At 45.3% G+C, this 16,486-nt stretch overlaps 2 protein-coding genes across 2 annotated transcripts in view; one reads left to right on the top strand and one right to left on the bottom strand.

Moving 5' to 3' along the window:
- Window positions 1-3,586: 3,586 nt before the first annotated feature.
- Window positions 3,587-9,690, top strand: LOC308283035 (cytosolic endo-beta-N-acetylglucosaminidase-like; the record flags this gene model as incomplete). Its single annotated transcript, XM_080723420.1, has 3 exons — window positions 3,587-3,591; window positions 4,555-4,666; window positions 8,613-9,690. 3 exons carry the CDS (start codon window positions 3,587-3,589, stop codon window positions 9,018-9,020), a joined length of 525 nt encoding a protein of 174 aa, XP_080579546.1. The 3' UTR covers window positions 9,021-9,690.
- Window positions 9,691-10,504: 814 nt separating this feature from the next.
- LOC308283832 (retinoid-inducible serine carboxypeptidase-like) overlaps window positions 10,505-16,486 on the bottom strand; it is a 29,961-nt gene continuing 23,979 nt past the window's right edge. The window contains exons 2-3 of the mRNA XM_080724333.1: window positions 11,164-11,327; window positions 10,505-10,624 (exon numbers count right to left, since the gene is read on the bottom strand). Coding sequence (XP_080580459.1) covers window positions 10,562-10,624; window positions 11,164-11,327 — 227 coding nt within the window. The 3' untranslated portion in view covers window positions 10,505-10,561. The remainder of the gene's footprint in view (window positions 10,625-11,163; window positions 11,328-16,486) is intronic.

Raw genomic sequence — 16,486 nt, 5'->3', positions numbered from 1 at the left:
ACGTGCAAGGTGGAATGGAGACTCAGAGGCGAAAGTCTCACGCTGGCAGAACTTGTTGAGGGGCGAGAGGTCCACAGTCCTGCGAGGGGAACCGTCATGCTTCCGAGTGACCACCATACGGTGGCACCATGTCACTGGTTCTCCGTATGGCACACGTTCAATGACACCAAGGGCCTCGTCGCGGAGAAGGTCATCGTGGACTCTCTGCTGCCAGTGTAGAGGCACCACGGCTGCGGTGTGGCATGCTTTCGGTGTAGCTGCAGGGTCTACGTGCATTTCGATGGGCGGCCCTTCCATGCATGGCAACGCTCGATGCGGGCAAGTGTTGAAAGTGGATGAAGAGTACCTCTGGAGCAGCCAATCCTTCATCCGGCTGTTGTTCTCCGGTGTGCAGGGGAACGGTAGGGCCGCAGGGCGTGCCGGAGGGACCGCACGCTGGGGACACGAACACTTGGAACCATGAGGGTCATTCTGGTCGGTGCAGCCGCCGTTGGTGGACCTCATGGCAGCAACGGATAATGTATGGCTGGGCGTGTATGGAATGTCGGGCCCATCCTCACCTTCAGGACCCCCGTCGATGTCACCCGATGGGAAGTTCTTAGGCAAGAGACCAAGGTTGAGCAACGAATCGTAGGAGAGGTACATGGCCTGGACCGAGCTGCTCACGTACACCATGGAACGGCAGGAAGAGACTTCACCGCTGCCGGAGGTAGTAGAGAGCCTAGCGAAGAAAGCACCCTCGACAGCTATGGGGGAGCGGTTGGCAGCCGACATGCTGAGACGGACAGGACGCAGGTCCTCGCGTGAGAAGCCGCAGGCAAGGAACTCCTCAAGAGACCAGAGGTCTGACTGCGCACCAGTGTCCGCAATGGCAGATACCCTCGCCACGGCGCCTGAGCCCTGGCCATCAGGGCCACACAGTCCGACTGGCCTGTCAACAGAGATGGTGATCGGTGCGCGAGGATGGTCCCTCGTCCTCGCTCGCCGCCATTCGCCCTTTGAGAAAATGTGGTGCTCGAGAATGACAGGCGACTTGACATGGCCTCTGCGACGTCGGCCAGGGTGGGAACTAGACTGAAAAGATGCATTCTGGGAGAACGGCTCTAACTCCAAGGTGGCCTGTTGACTGCCGGCGGACGGCTGTGGTCGCCTCCCCCTCCGTCGGCGGGCCCTATAACAGTCAATACAAAGCTGGTGAGGCTTAGTGTTCCATCCGCGAGGCCCTTCCGTGAAGACATTAAAGGTGCCCTTGCACTCCGGGCACGAGGCTACTCTAGCCTTGTCCGCTGGGCCTAGGGTCGGGGTGGGGCTCACCTGTGAGCCTTTCTTTAAGCGCTGGAACGACGACACGGCCGACAGGGCGGAGGATGGGAGAGCATTACGAGCCATCTCTTTGTTCTCGACAAGTGCAACTACGTCGTTAACTGGCATTTTCAGAATGTCAAGTGTTCCCAGCGCCTCGCGGCGTATGTCAGAGTCATAAATCCCATTAATTAGAACATCGCGGATAATGTGGTCGGTGTAGTCCACGGCCGTGCCACACCCACATACCGCAACGTAGGCACATGTCTCTGCTCTCCCCCGCACCCTGGCAGTGAAGGCACGGAAGGTCTCGTCGCGTTCCTGGCGTAACTGAAGCAGTTCGGTGCGCAGTACACATGTGGCGACTGGAATGACTGCCAGAGAACGCAGGGCGGCGATGAGATCCTGCAGAGACCCTGACATGGCGGTGGGATTGGTTTTAAGCAGGCTGTCACCAAGTTCAGGCCCAGCGCACTGGAATAGCTGGAAAGGTGCCTGGGCGGCTCCTATGCCCGAGCCGGTGCAGAAGACGTCCCAACGACGGATGAACACGTTCCATTCCTCGATGGACACACCAACGTCGATCTTTGGCCGGTCCAGTTTTGGGCCCTGAGGGGTTGGGGCCTGGGCCGGGGCGGCCATGACAGGCGGTGCACTCTGATGGGCAAGTCCATGATTTGTCAACAGAGCAATGGCGAGAGCCTCTGACACGTCGGCAGTCTGGAAACCGCAGTCAGGCACGGAGCATCCAACGACAACCATGGCTTCTTCATGAAGAAATAGACTCCTCAATGTCAATTATCAGTTTTTAATGACAAAGATGAAGAAGCCCTGCAGTAAAAACAAAAACACAAAAAGCATAGGCTGATTTACACATGTAAATATAAAGACTAATAGTGAGGAGTTAGTAGTAAACAAAATACAGTAACAAGAACTGCATAGTTTAAAATATAACCAAAAAGAAAGCACACTTACAATAATGAAGTGAACAACTCCCAAACAACATGGCATAAACGTCTGACAGGAAGAACTGACATAAACAACAATGGCTGACTCTTCCTCTTACATCCTAATTCAGCCAAACAGTAAACCAAATGAAATACTGCCCCCTAGTGGCCGGTGGATTACCCTTCACACCATAAAAATGCTAATATACAGCATATGATTTGTGAAAGTGACAAACGGGCTTCACAGTTATGTCAGGTGTGTTCATATGCTAATGGTGATGCGATTTCAGATCAATTGCTCCAGCCACTGAGGAGAAACGCTGTGACAGACACTCAGACAGACAGACCGACAGAGAGACAGACACTCACTCAGACAGACAGACATTCGCAAAATTATAGTATAGATATGGCGGAGCTACTAAGCCCTGTTGGTAGGTCATTTATCTCCCAATCAATGGTGTGATTAACCCGTCCGGTAGCTCAGTATCTCCGCTACTGACGTGACAAAGTATCATTCAGTATGTTGATATAATTCGAATGGGGGTGCATTTGAATTAGAACAGTAGCACCTGAGTCATATATTGACATGGCCAACATAGGGACGGCAGGCTTAATACAGATTTAACCTTCATTCCCACCGGACACGATAAAGATAACGATAACAATAACGATATGTCGGCGTTCACATCAACTATGACTGCTTTATCATTGTGGTGTGGACACTGCCATCCACTTCAATGGAAAACAATATATTTTTTTATCATTGTCTTTATCGCGCCCAGTGGGAAAGGGCCTTTAGCATGGAGGTGAAACTCTCCACTGTTCGGTCTTTATGCGTCGAGCACCGAATGCATATGTGCTGGAATCCAGTTTGTGTTGCTGTGCAAATCACACGTACACTTTACTAATAGCTGTGTGTGTGTGTGTGTGTGTGTGTGTGTGTGTGTGTGTGCGTGTGTGCGTGCGTGCGTGCGTGCGTGCGTGCGTGCGTGCGTGCGTGCGTGCGTGCGTGCGTGCGTGCGTGCGTGCGTGCGTGCGTGCAGCCACCAGTAGGTCTCCCAGAGTTCTGGATACCAGCCACCACTTGGTTAAACAGCTCTCTGAAAGGTGTGGTCAGTGGAATCCAGACAGCTGGACTGTCAGGTGAGGCCCCCCTCTGTCCCCCCCTCCATCCCTTTCTTACACCATTATGCTTGAACTGCACCTTCTGTACATAGAATATAACGTGAAGTTGAATATACTAACCTGTTGCTCTATAACGTGAAGTTGAATATACTAACCTGTTGCTCATAGAATACACTGTGAAGTTGTTTACACACAGTTAGGTTAAAGACAAAATGCTGTTGGTGTGTATAAAATACCAAACCTTTATGCACATGTATATTTGATGATGCTCTTGTTTTTTTGCACACTTTCTTTTGCTTAAATCTTTCTTTGTCATTCTTATTACTTTTAATATTGTTATTATACATACTGCTGCATTGTCTGAAGGAAGCCAAACTAATTAAGTTTTACTCTTATGTACCTGTACGCAACATGTAACATTAAAGTCCACCTTGAACCTTGAACCCTGTCAACAATGGAACCACACATAAATACAATGGTTTAGTGATGAAAAGTAGTGATGAGTCATCACTTTTCACTGTTTAGTGGGGGCCATTTTAGTCCAAGGAATGTTTTTCGTGCAAAACACATACTTGCAATGGATTCAGAATCATGAAAAACCCCTAGTTTGACCCCTCATATGCTACTCACCTAAAGGGTTACTGTCACTTTAAGAATCATCTTAAAAAACAAGTTAATATTTTTATGATGTCATTGTGGGGATGCGCAATTATAAGCCAATCAAATTAATTGTCTGTATAGCCTGACTGTATGACTACTTACTGTACTGGTCAGCTGTTGTTGGGGGGCGAGGGGCATATTACACTGTGACATGAGCTTCAGACTGTTTCAGACCGTTTTCAGAGAAGCTCATGTCACTGTGTAATCTGCCCCTCAACCCCTTTAGGTGAAAGTATCCCTTTAAAGAAGATTACTTTATTGCATTTTTGTTTTTCCTGTATTGTAAAGTTAACGGGACAACAACTTTAGCAGCTGATAACACCAATTTATCTGTGTCTCTGGAAGGGTTATCACACCAAAATATAATCTACAGATATGGAGCTTCTCAAAAATGCTACGTAACCTTTGCCACCTTTCCGAGAGCAACATCTCTATATGGAATCCAATTCAATGACTGAAATCAGTGGAGGATACTGAGAAAGCTAATCTGTGTGTCCCCTGTGGGTGGCGCTGTGGGCAGGTGTTCCCAGTTGGAGCTGCTCGGCTGTGCACTGAGGGAGGTGTGTGTGATCATAGAGCGGGAGGGCGAGCCTCATGACACGCCCTTCAGCTGCCGAGTGGGAGAGTTCATGGTGAGGTCACGTGACAATATTCTTCTTCTTTTCCTTTTGACTGTTCCCTTCAGGCAGGGGCGTGCAGAGAATGTTAGAGAGGTAGGGGCTGACATTTCTAAAAGGGCCTTATGGTGAAAATATTGAAAATAGCAGACCTCCAAGCTCACAACGCGTCACAGGGCGACGCGTTGTGAGCTTGGAGGTCGGCTATTTTCTGTGTTCGATAACACACTAAACTAAGCATAATCAAGTGAATACTGTAGATGTGGCACACAGCATGTATTTCCACACAGGGAGGGAAATTCTTTCAACATAAGATGGTGCATTGAAGTTCAGGAGAGTTTGGACAAGACGATTCTCTTGAATGCTGCCTTCAGGTATGGCATGGAAAGGGGGGCATTTTGCATTTCTTTCACCACATTGATATTCCTTTGCCTCAGGGCATTGAACACATACAATGAATTATATAACAATAACATTGTATGGCATAACACATTAATCTCCCACTATAAATAACTGTAACAAAACAACACACAGGAACCAATGTGCCCAAGGGATATACAGTCACAGTCACAATTTGTTTTATATACAAAATGTGCTTTTGATAAAGGTTTTTGTCTTCAGAAGCTTATTGAAAAATATCAAAAGGTTGTTTTGATGCTATATGATGTTTGAGTTTAGTCTAGACCAGGGACATGCTGGGCCCCTGATTCAGCCCGGGAAAATGAGTTGTAGAGGCCCTCATTGTGCGCTATAGAGAGAGATCTCTCTCTATAGCGCTGCTGCTGCTACTCAAAGATTTGCCATTCAGAAGTGACAAGCCAGTGGGCCAATTACATGAGTTATATTTCGTCGGGTGGAAACCTTGTATGTCCAAAACCATTTTAAAAATGATTTAAACTAGCGAAAACAGCAGTGCGAGGCGTTGTGTGCTTGTAGATCTGCTGTTTTCACTACTTTTGTGCGACAGCCTTGTATGATGAAGCAGGGCTTTGCTTTGCGAAAAAATGTGAAACTTGGAGATACAAGGTTTCTGCCCGACAGAGACGATTTACTTTGTTGGCCGCCCAGCCCCCAAAATGGAACGAAGGCCGACATTTTATTTTTTTCCTAATGGCCGGCCTGGACTGGCCGGGAATGAACCGGCCATTCGGGAGTTGTCCCGCTTTTCCCAATGGCCAGCACGTCCCTGGTCTAGACAACTTCTGTGTCCATGCTAAGTGAATAGCATTTATGAATGCTAGAATAATGTAAAGAGGAGATCCATACGAATGGATGGAGGCTAATCACTCCGATGGCTCATCCCTGCCATTCAGGTGGCATAGAACTATGCATTTGGGTCATTCCAACTATGTGGTACCAATTCAATTTCAGCCTCTTCGAAACTATATGCAATTTTACAGGACTTTATGTTCAGCCGTCTGAAAAAACAAACACATACTGCGGCTTTGAATAAACTTCAGGTTATAAAGACAATATAAAGAACACAAGATGCATGTTAAAAATTAAAACATATTCAATTTCCTGTTATGCACAGCAGAGGATCTAATCATCCACAGTCCAGTCCACACTATTATTTGAACCAGTAGTGTGATTGTAATGCGTTCTCAATTCTATCCACAAGATGGCACTGTTTATCAGTTTTCCACAGGGAGCTCAACAGCCAAGGTAGTGTGGGGATTTAAGGGGAGCAAATGCTAATTTCGTGCAAATTTGTCTTAAAGTGCAAAGAATTGCACAGATGTAGCCCAGAGCTTGCTCTAATGATTTAGCTAGGGTGCCCGAGCCAACGACCTTCGGGGCCGCCACAGCGGCCAAATCAAGTTGGCCTCCCATTGACTTTCTATACAGGAGGAAAATACCCAGAAAACCTTTTTTTTTCTGGGTATTTAAGTAGGATCTGAGGGGTATAACTTGGGGTTTGTCATGATGCTGAATCCATTGCAGGCATTTGTTTTGCACAAAAAACATTCCTTGGGCTAGAAATGGCCTCAGAAAACGATGCATGTATGGGTGAGCATTCATGTTAGTCGGAGGCCTTAGGGTTTTTTTTCTCTCGTGCTAATCAGTCTAAAAGTGCAAAATTTTGCACAGATAGCTCAGGGCATGCTCTAATGATTTAGGTAGGGCGCCCGAGTCGGCGACCTTCGGGGGCACCACAGCTCCAGAAAACACCCACAAAACTCTGAAAAGTGATGACTCATCGCTTTTCATCACTAAACCATCGTTCTCTGGGGCCATTTGTAGCCCAAGGAATGTTTTTTGTGCAAAACAAATGCTTGCAATGGATTCAACATGATGACAGACCACTAGTTAGACCCCTCACATCCTACTTAAGAAAAAAGTTTTTTTTCTGGGTATTTTCCTCCTGTATAGAAAGTCAATGGGAGGCCAACTTGATTTGGCCGCTGTGGCGGCCCCGAAGGTCGTCGGCTCGGGCGCCCTAGCTAAATCATTAGAGCAAGCCCTAGGCTACATCTGTGCAAAATGTGTTGCACTTTAAGACAAATTTGCACGAAATTTGCATTTGCTCCCCTTAAATCCCCACACTAAGGGCAAATGATCAATTCCCAGTTGCTTAGGGCAACAAGTTACTGAACCTCATCGACATGACACAAATAACAGAATTGTCCATATCATGGTTGACAAGGTTTTTCTTTTGGATCAACTGAAAATTAAATGTAGCCTATTATCCTCTGTTGTATTGTTTGCTATGCAATTACTTTGTCTATTGAAAACAATGTTTAATACCTTTTCACAAGTAATTTGGTATTTAATATAGAACAACATACCCCTCACTCAGGTGACCCAGCCAGGGCGATCAAGTCCCAACTCACCTCCCAGTAGCGATCAGTCCCATTTATAGAATATACACAGCTAATAATACCAGGAAAGACAGTTTATACTCTATATCTACAGGTTATGTATTATACATTATGGTGGTTCACAGAGGATGATTCTCTATGCAGGACGACTGCACTTTCCACCTGAATACCAATATGCATATGGGGGGCAGGTGATATACATTCCCCGACCTTTGTCTTGAAATACAGTGTGACAATGGATGGGCCATTTGTATGTAGTCAATTAAACTACTCAGGGGTAGAGAACCCGTCATTAGAACACGGGGGGTTCCTGAAGGGTTCCCAGTTCGATCCCGGGCTCCCCCAGAGTTAAGTGTCGAAGAGTCCTTGAGCAAGACTTTGAACCCGTAGTTGCTCCCGGTGAGCAGGTTGGTGCCTTGCATGGTTTCCCCTAGCCTGGGGCCAGCCTAGATACTAATGCATCTAGCTAACTAACTGCAGTATCTATCCCCTCCTTGTTTTAACATGGCTGGGATGTCTAGCTCAGCTAGGCTAGGTTTCCCCTGCCATCGGTGTGTGAATGGGTGAATGCAATGCACAATCTACGTAAAGCGCCTTGGATAAAGGCGCAATATAAATGCACCATTTACCATTTACTGTAGCACATGCTGGAAGGGTGCAGGAAACTGCAGTGGCGTCAGTTCAGCAAAAGCTAGGGTATGGCAAAGATGGGAGTCCTCATGGAAAATAGGCATTACATTTTGGATAACACGGTTATATTGTGAAAATAGCAGATCTACATGTGTCTGAAAAAAAAAAAAGACGAAGACTTTTGTCAGTTTTTTACACAGGTTTCTATGGTTTCTTGGGCTGGAATGGTTTTTCAAGTGCAGCTAAACTTAGCATGTTAGTAAACGTGCCACAATTAACAATAATGCATTGCACCTGTGCAGCTGACCTGCGGAACCTGGTAATATACCATTTTGTCAAGCTGGGGAGAATACAAGTGTGGAGAATATAATATAATACCTTGTTAAAGTGACCATGTTAAATGTTGCATTTGTAGTTATTTTACTGTAATTTAATAACATTTAACACATAAACCTCCTTCATTCCCTATTCAGGGCTTTGATCTACTGTCTCTTTGCCCTCCCCGTCAGGTCCTGGACGAGGCCAGCCTGTCGGCTCCCCTCCAGTCGGTCCAGGGCGTGTGCATCTACGACGTGGTGTGGCTGCGGAGCGTCGGCAGCAGCAGCGACGCCAGCAGCCTGGTCCTCAACGCCACGCTGCGCTGGAGCTACCCGGCGCGGCTGGCGCGTCACTTCAGGGTGTACTGGCGACGCCTGCGGGGGCCGGACCCCCGGGTGCCCCCGGGGCGGCCCGAGCTGGTGGGCCGCTCCTACTCCACCCTGTTCCGGGTGACGGAGCTGCCGCTGGCCGAGCCCCCGGGCCTGGTGGAGCTGCTGGTGGAGCCGGTGACGCGGGAGGGCTTCCTGGTCCCAGAGAGCCACTGGGGCAGACGCAGCCTCAGCTACACCCAGGAGCAGAGGGTGGAGACGTCGTCATGAGGGACTCGGGTCTCAGTTTGTCTGCTTGGGGAAAATCTTCATGAGACAGAAATACATTAACAATAATGTGTTTCTGATTCACTATGCAATATGTATTCATATTTTCCGGTGTATTTGTATTTGAGGTTCTCTGTATTCATGGGTTGCATTTGGAGTCCTACGCAGTCCATGTTGAGGACCAGCACAGGTGTTTCAGTTGTCTGATTGGTTAATGTTCTAATCTACACCAATCAGCACACTTGTGTTGGTCCTCAACACGGCCGCTGTAGGACTACAAATGCAACCTATGAATATTCTTAATTAGTATCCCATTTTACATAACTTTGTAATCATTTAAAAAAGGTGCTATTTGGGGGCCCCTGTTGGTTCAACCAGTTTATGTGGTCACCGCTTACTGTACATGAAATTATTTTGGGGGGTCCCCAGATGATTAACTTAATGTGCAACATTGTTTTCTCACTCAACAGTAAACAAACCAACATAAAATGTAAGTGCATAGAGGGCAGAAATTGTGAAAATAGCGTTGCGAGGCGTTGTGAGCATGGCGTTGTGAACCATGTTTCACAAAATGTAAGTGTCAGGGTACGGGGTCCCCACCAATCAAACTGTTATCTCTGCCAGGAGATGAAGGGTGAAGGGCCTCTTTAGCCTGGTCTATAATCCATCCATGTGGGCCTGGGCCCGACAGGGAGCCATTCAGCTGAAGGACACCTTCCTCCCTTTCTAGAAGAGTGTTGCAATCTTACCAACGGAATCAGGGTTTGTACCAGCCTGAGGAAGCGCTGTATGAGTTGTCTCAGAGAGAAAGAAAAGAAGCCCAGTCTGCAGACTCTGGCTGTTCAATGGCACCACATAGCATGGCTTTAAAGTCCTGCAGTGTTCTCTGTTGCTCACATGTTACAACAATGGACTGAAAGACTGCTCACAACCAACAGCCAGACTTGTACAGTACAACTTGTAACCAGAACAGAATGTGAGGTTCCATAATGGAATCATATTTGAACTGGGAAGAACCCCAGACTTTGTTCCACTGATATAGTGAAAACAGGCAAATAAGCTCAGGCTTTGTGAGCTTGTATTTTCACAATATTTGCCTAATATTTACATATTTGATAATTTGGCATTAAAAAGTCAAATCAAATTGGATCTTTAGAAATGTGCAGATACCCTGTATAGTATACACCTATACTGTATGTTTGTTTACCGTCGAGTGAGAAAACAATATTGCACATTAAGCTAATCATCGGGGGACCCCTGCCATAAAGAAGACATTGATGAAGGCTTACTATATTGCTCCATATTGTCATCATTTCCTGACAAAATTCCCTGTCAACTTCTTTTACAATGAGCACGAATATGCATTTTATCTCAAACAAAAAAGGCCAGCAGCATTTACAAAAAAGAAATGACTTTATTGTTCAAACAGCAACGATTTAAAAAGATGCGATTAAACGTGACAATTTGGTTGATCGGAGTGCTGATAACGTGTCCATTTGTGATTGTCAAGGCATTCCAGCTGCCATCCGGGGGACGTGAGATACTCAGACCCGCTGGGTCACCATCCTCAGCATCTGTAAAGCCATGGGTCCCTGGTCTGACGGTATCTGTCAAAAGCAAATCAGCAAAAAACGTTAACCAAATCTGGATGATTGGTGCAGTAAACACATCTAATGTGCCATTTTTTCAACATGAACAAAATGTGAAGGTTTCTTTTTTTCTATATTAACTCTATCCGTGCCAGAAGCAAAAATGGCTCCAAGGTCCATGTGCCAAGATTTTGTATGTTTTTCTTTACTGTTGAATGAGGCCCCCCTCATTCAAAAATAATTTTGTCAATCGGACATGGTTCCAGAGCTAGAGCTGAATGAATACAAAAGAAAAGTGTCCACCAGCTAGAATGAGCATTTTCTCAAGCAGCCACACGAGGGAGCCAACACACAGAGAAAAGCATCTCTCTGATCTCAGGTCATTTTGACATCTTTTCAAAATCTTTTTGATCTAAATGGCACACAGGGCCCTTTGAAAAATGATGTTCAAGTTAATCTGTTAGGGGAAGTACAGGGGTAATAGGAGGTTGTGCCAATTCTTGGCTTGTTGGCATGTTGCCCTGAGGAGTCTTACTAGTACAGAATCTATGGTTTACCATGTGTCCTGCTTTGAGGATCCAGTAGAAGGAGAAGTTGTGGTAGGTCTTGCAGAAGGCTCCGGTCAGGCCCGGGGAGGCGGGGTCATCCAGAGCCGTCCATCTCAGCTTGCTAAAGGCTGGTAGCCCCGCCCACTTCAGCCGCTTGACCCACAGCTCCTGACCTGAGAGCATAGAGGGAGTGTCACAGTGCATTCAACGCATACTCTGGTGTTTCTCAAACATTCAAATTTCAAGGTCTCCCCTTTAACTCTGACAGTGTACAAATGGAACCAAATGAACCCGTTATGAACCCTAATGGGTTCATTTGGTTCCATTTGTACACCGTCAGAGTTAAAGACTTGCATGGGTCAATTTAGACCCCCCTTAAAAAGGAACCCACAGAGTCCCTGGAATCCATTTTGAGAACCACTGTTCTACTCTATTGCATCCTGATTAAAACAGGGGTTTTCAAACTTTTTTTTTTGACTCGGGGCAACCCCTTTTTTTAGAATCTTAATTGGAGAAATATCCGTTTCCATTCAAAACTGACTGAAAATAACTTTAGACTTGACGTTTAACCACTTGAACCCCAGCATCACTATTCTGGGTGGGAAGGTTCACCAAAGAATAGTAGGTCTACAAGCTCACAAGGCATCGTGAGCTTGTAGATCTGCCATTTTTGATGAAGAGTGTTGACCGCAGATGGAAAAATAACTCATCAAGTACAGTGCAAATCAGGTCTGTTTTACTAAGCATAGTGAAGTGATACTGATGAATTCCAAATGTTATCAGATTATTCTGAGGCACCCTTGGACTGTGGCATCCCTGGATTAAGAGTGATAGTCATGGTCATGTCAATGCCTTTGGTCCAATTATATAATGTCATAAGTGGGATGTGGCATAAGTTTGAAGTACTTTTAAGTACACAGAAGCATACTTGGTAATAGGGATGGTACGTTACGCGATATCACCGTTTATCGTGATCAAAAACACTCACGATAATCGTATCGTGGCGATTACATTTATCTTCCTCTGTCATGCACTGGGATCAATTCACCTTTTATTAGCCGAGCTGTATATCCGGTACCACTTGAACCCTCTATAATTGGTAAAAGGTACTTATAATATATGTACTTGATACATCTTTTTTTCACTCTATCAAATGTCTTTGCCAAAAAATAGCCGATTTACATCGCGTCACGACACGTTGTGAGCTTGTAGATCTGCTATTTTTGAAAAATCGTGAAAATTAGAATTTTTTGACCCGATTCTATAAGTGTCTTTTGTATCATTCTAAGATCTTTTGAAAAACCCTATGTTTCTATGTCAGCAATCTGGCCAGCCATCGTCAAAGAAAAGGTCCTTTTCACTTAACTGGAGCTCAGTTAGTCTGTTCTTGAGAGACTACTATGTCAGTGGTGCTCAAACCATTTCATGTGAAGGACCCCCAAAATGATATTTATTTGGCCACGGACCCCCATTTCAAAATATCTAGTTCCAGGGACCACCCAGAAGCAAAATTTGAGTTACAAACGTTCGCTTTGAAAATACATAATACACTCAGAATATACACAGACACAGCCTATAGATACTGTGTATAGGTCATTACATTTTTCTCAAAAGGATTTTTGTTTTTACATTGTGAAATGATTTAAAAAAATGATTTAAAAAATGTTGGCAAAAAGAGAGGGAAAAAAAATGCTGACATTGACGTGACTCCTTTCTAAATAATAGGACTTGTTATTGCATTGGGTTCCGCCCTCTGTTCAACTCAGTGAGTTGAGAATGGAAACACTGCCCTCATGTGGATTCTTTCATATCACACTGTAACACTGTTAGTGAACAAAGACTCGGTGGGAACGATTCCTGTCACAATATAGAGCCGTTTAACACTGTTACTGAACAAACACTCTATAGCAATGATTACTGTGACAACGTGAAGCAGTTTAACCCTGTGAACACACGTACTGTATATAGATGAGTGATTCCTTTCTACCTTGAGGCAGCAGCAGCAGTGCAACATGCATGTTCTTCTCCAACACAGACTGGTGCACTGCACTTCCTGGTGTGTCAGGTGAGTGACTGGGGGAGAATTCCTTGGCTACAGCGCCGTCTATGGATGGGGACCTACTGATAGGTTCTAGAGGCATGCAGTCTACCGAACTTCCAGGGGGTTGGGGGGGGCAGCGGCCTTCGGCCGCTGCCTGGGCTCGCAAGTCCGGCTTGGTGCCGTCCCCCCACCTCGGCGCCTGACTCTGGCTGGAGCTTTACAAAAAAAAAAAAGAAAAAAAAAAGCCAGCTGCTGAGCTGACCTGCGCAGTGTGCGTGCGTTCGTTCAGTGCAATGTGAATGCATGTGACTTAGGAAGATAGATAGATAGATACGTAATAAACATGATTTGGTACAAGCTCAACTAAAAGGAGATCCTAGTAATGTTTTTGGCTTATTTCCACAGGGAAGTCATTCACGAATGAACTAATTATTGATATAGGACTGTCATAGGTATACAGTGTCATTGACAGTACAGTTCACTGGTACAAGCTCAACTAAAAGGTGATCCTAGAAAAGACTAAGTCAGGGGGAAAAAAGGGGGAAACAATTTAAAAACTAAAACAATAAAAACAGCCGATCTACAAGGCTGCATGTGGGCTTGTGGATCAGCTGTTTTGGGTAAATGTGGGTTATTTATCTAATGCAGTATTGATCCCTTTATCGAGTGATTGATTGAAGACTTTATGACAAGTTTCATGACAGTACAGTTCACTGGTACAAGCTCAACTAAAAGGAGCTTTATTCATTTATTGAATGAATTATTTCCCTGTCTCCACACCAGGCCCAACTGCGCCGCCACTGACTGATAAATTGCGACCGTCAGGTCGCAGTTACTATCGAAACCTCGACCAGGTGTCTGTCTGTCCGTCACACTTTTGCCCTGCTCATATCTCCGCAACCGCTGACCCGATCCGTGCCAAATTTTGCACAGACAGTCCTTGCCCTCCACCCATCGATTCTCACATGGCCCTCCTCTTCTAGCGCCACCATGTGGCCGAAACTCTTTCTGGACACTGCTCCTACAAATCTTGGCCTAAAATCACACAAATCGGTACACACTTGTTCTACACTCATGTCATCAACATGGATCTGTCCCATTTAGCGCCACCTTCAGGCCGATTTTTTAAAACCCATTTTTGGACACTACTCCTACAGATTTTGCCCTAAAATCACGCAAATCGCTACGCAGTCAGTATATATTAGGGAGTCTTACTGGTTTAATTATTTATTTATCTATTTATTTATTTACTTCCCGACTATGTTTCCGAGACTGATTATTTATTTATTTATTTCCCGACTGTTTCCGAGACTGATTATTTATGTAATTAATTATTTATTTATTTCCGCCCCTGGACTCCGACCCCCCCCCCCCCCCCCCCCCCCAGGCGTCTGCCTATCGATCGGCTAGGCTTTAAAGAGCCATAACTCCGCTTTGCAGCGTGCTACCGTCTCCAAACTCGCTGTCTGGCTTCTCGTGTTACTGGTATTAAATAACACATACAAGCTCACGGAAGCTCCATCCAACTTCTGCGCAATGCATTATGGGATGTTGGAAAGTTGTGGATACTAGCAACAGAGTATTTATTTAAATAAATAAATAAATAAATAAATAATGAATGAACGAACACATGAATAAATAAATAAATAAATAAATAAATAAATAAAAAAAGAAAGTGTGTGTGCATGCATGCATGCATGCGTGCGTAATTACTGCCTCCTCGTTAAGAACCCCACACATTTAGGCAAATTCTTTCTTTCTTTCTTTCTTTCTTTCTTTCTTTCCTTCCTTCCTTCCTTCCTTCCTTCCTTCCTTCCTTCCTTCCTTCCTGTAAATGAGGCCGCATGACAAGCGTTCTCGTCACCGCGCTGACGTGCTAATTACACGCAAATACAAGGGGTGGAGTCGAACTTAACAAGTGGGCGTGGTTTCAACTACAAGCTCACAACGCGTCGCATCAAGACGCATTGTGAGCTTGTAGATCTGCTATTAACGAGTGGGCGTGGTTTCAACAAGAGGGAGGAGTCTGACTTAACGAGTGGGCCTAACGTAATGAGTTTTGTGGGCGTCGCACAAATTAATTATGTAAATTAAGCCGACTTATGCAAATGGGGGGGGCAGGGCATGGTTTGGAAATGCGTGTGGGCGTGTGGGCGTGGTGCGTGCGTGCGTGCCTCAATTAATTAATTAATTCATTCATTCATTCATTCATTCATTAATTAATTAATTAATTGCCTCCTTGTTAAGAACCCCGTAAATGTAGGCAATTTCTTTCTTTCTTTCTTTCTTTCTTTCTTTCTTTCTTTCTTTCTTTCTTTCTTTCTTTCTTTCTTTCTTTCCTTCCTTCCTTCCTTCCTTCCTTCCTTCCTTCCTTCCTTCCTTCAATAAATAAATAAATAATTATGTTAATGAGGTTGGGGGCGTGGTCTGCGTTAATTATGTTAATGAGGGGCGTGGTCTGCGTTAATTATGTTAATGAGCAAAAAAAGGAAAAGTAGTGGTCTGCGTTAATTATGTTAATGAGACTGCACAACATGCATTTGACGCGCGCGTCTTGTTGCTAATTACACACGAATGCAGGGGGCGGAGCTAATTAGCCTAATTATTCAAAGTGGGGGGCGTGGTCGGCATTAATTATGCAAATGAGGTTGGGGCGTGGTCTGCATTAATTATGTAAATGAGACTGCACAACATGCATTTGACGCGCGCGTCTTGTTGCTAATTACACGCGAATGCAGGGGGCGGAGCTAATTAGCCTAATTATTCAAAGTGGGGGGCGTGGTCGGCATTAATTATGCAAATGAGGTTGGGGCGTGGTCTGCATTAATTATGTAAATGAGACTGCACAACATGCATTTGACGCGCGCGTCTTGTTGCTAATTACACGCGAATGCAGGGGGCGGAGCTAATTAGCGTAATTATTTAAATTGGGGGGCGTGGTCTGCATTAATTATGCAAATGAGGTTGGGGCGTGGTCTGCATTAATTATGTAAATGAGGCTGCATTAATTATGTAAATGAGGCTGTTAAGTGGCGTTTCCCAGTGCGTAAAAAATGCAGACGGCCGTATGTAAATGAAGGGGAGGAGCTTAGTCGAAGTATGCAAATTGGGGGCGGGCATGGTTTGGAAATGCGTTTGGGTGTGGTTCGCATACATTATGCTCGCATACATTATGCTAATGAGGGTGTTAAGGTAGGTTTCCCAGCGCGTAAAAAATGCAGACGGCCGTATGTAAATGAAGGGGAGGAGCTTAGTCGAAGTATGCAAATTGGGGGCGGGCATGGTTTGGAA

This window comes from Nannobrachium achirus, assembly GCF_963921795.1.
Source record: "Nannobrachium achirus genome assembly, chromosome: 4".
In the NCBI taxonomy this organism is placed as follows: domain Eukaryota; kingdom Metazoa; phylum Chordata; class Actinopteri; order Myctophiformes; family Myctophidae; genus Nannobrachium; species Nannobrachium achirus.
This window is presented reverse-complemented; position numbering and strand designations above follow the sequence as displayed.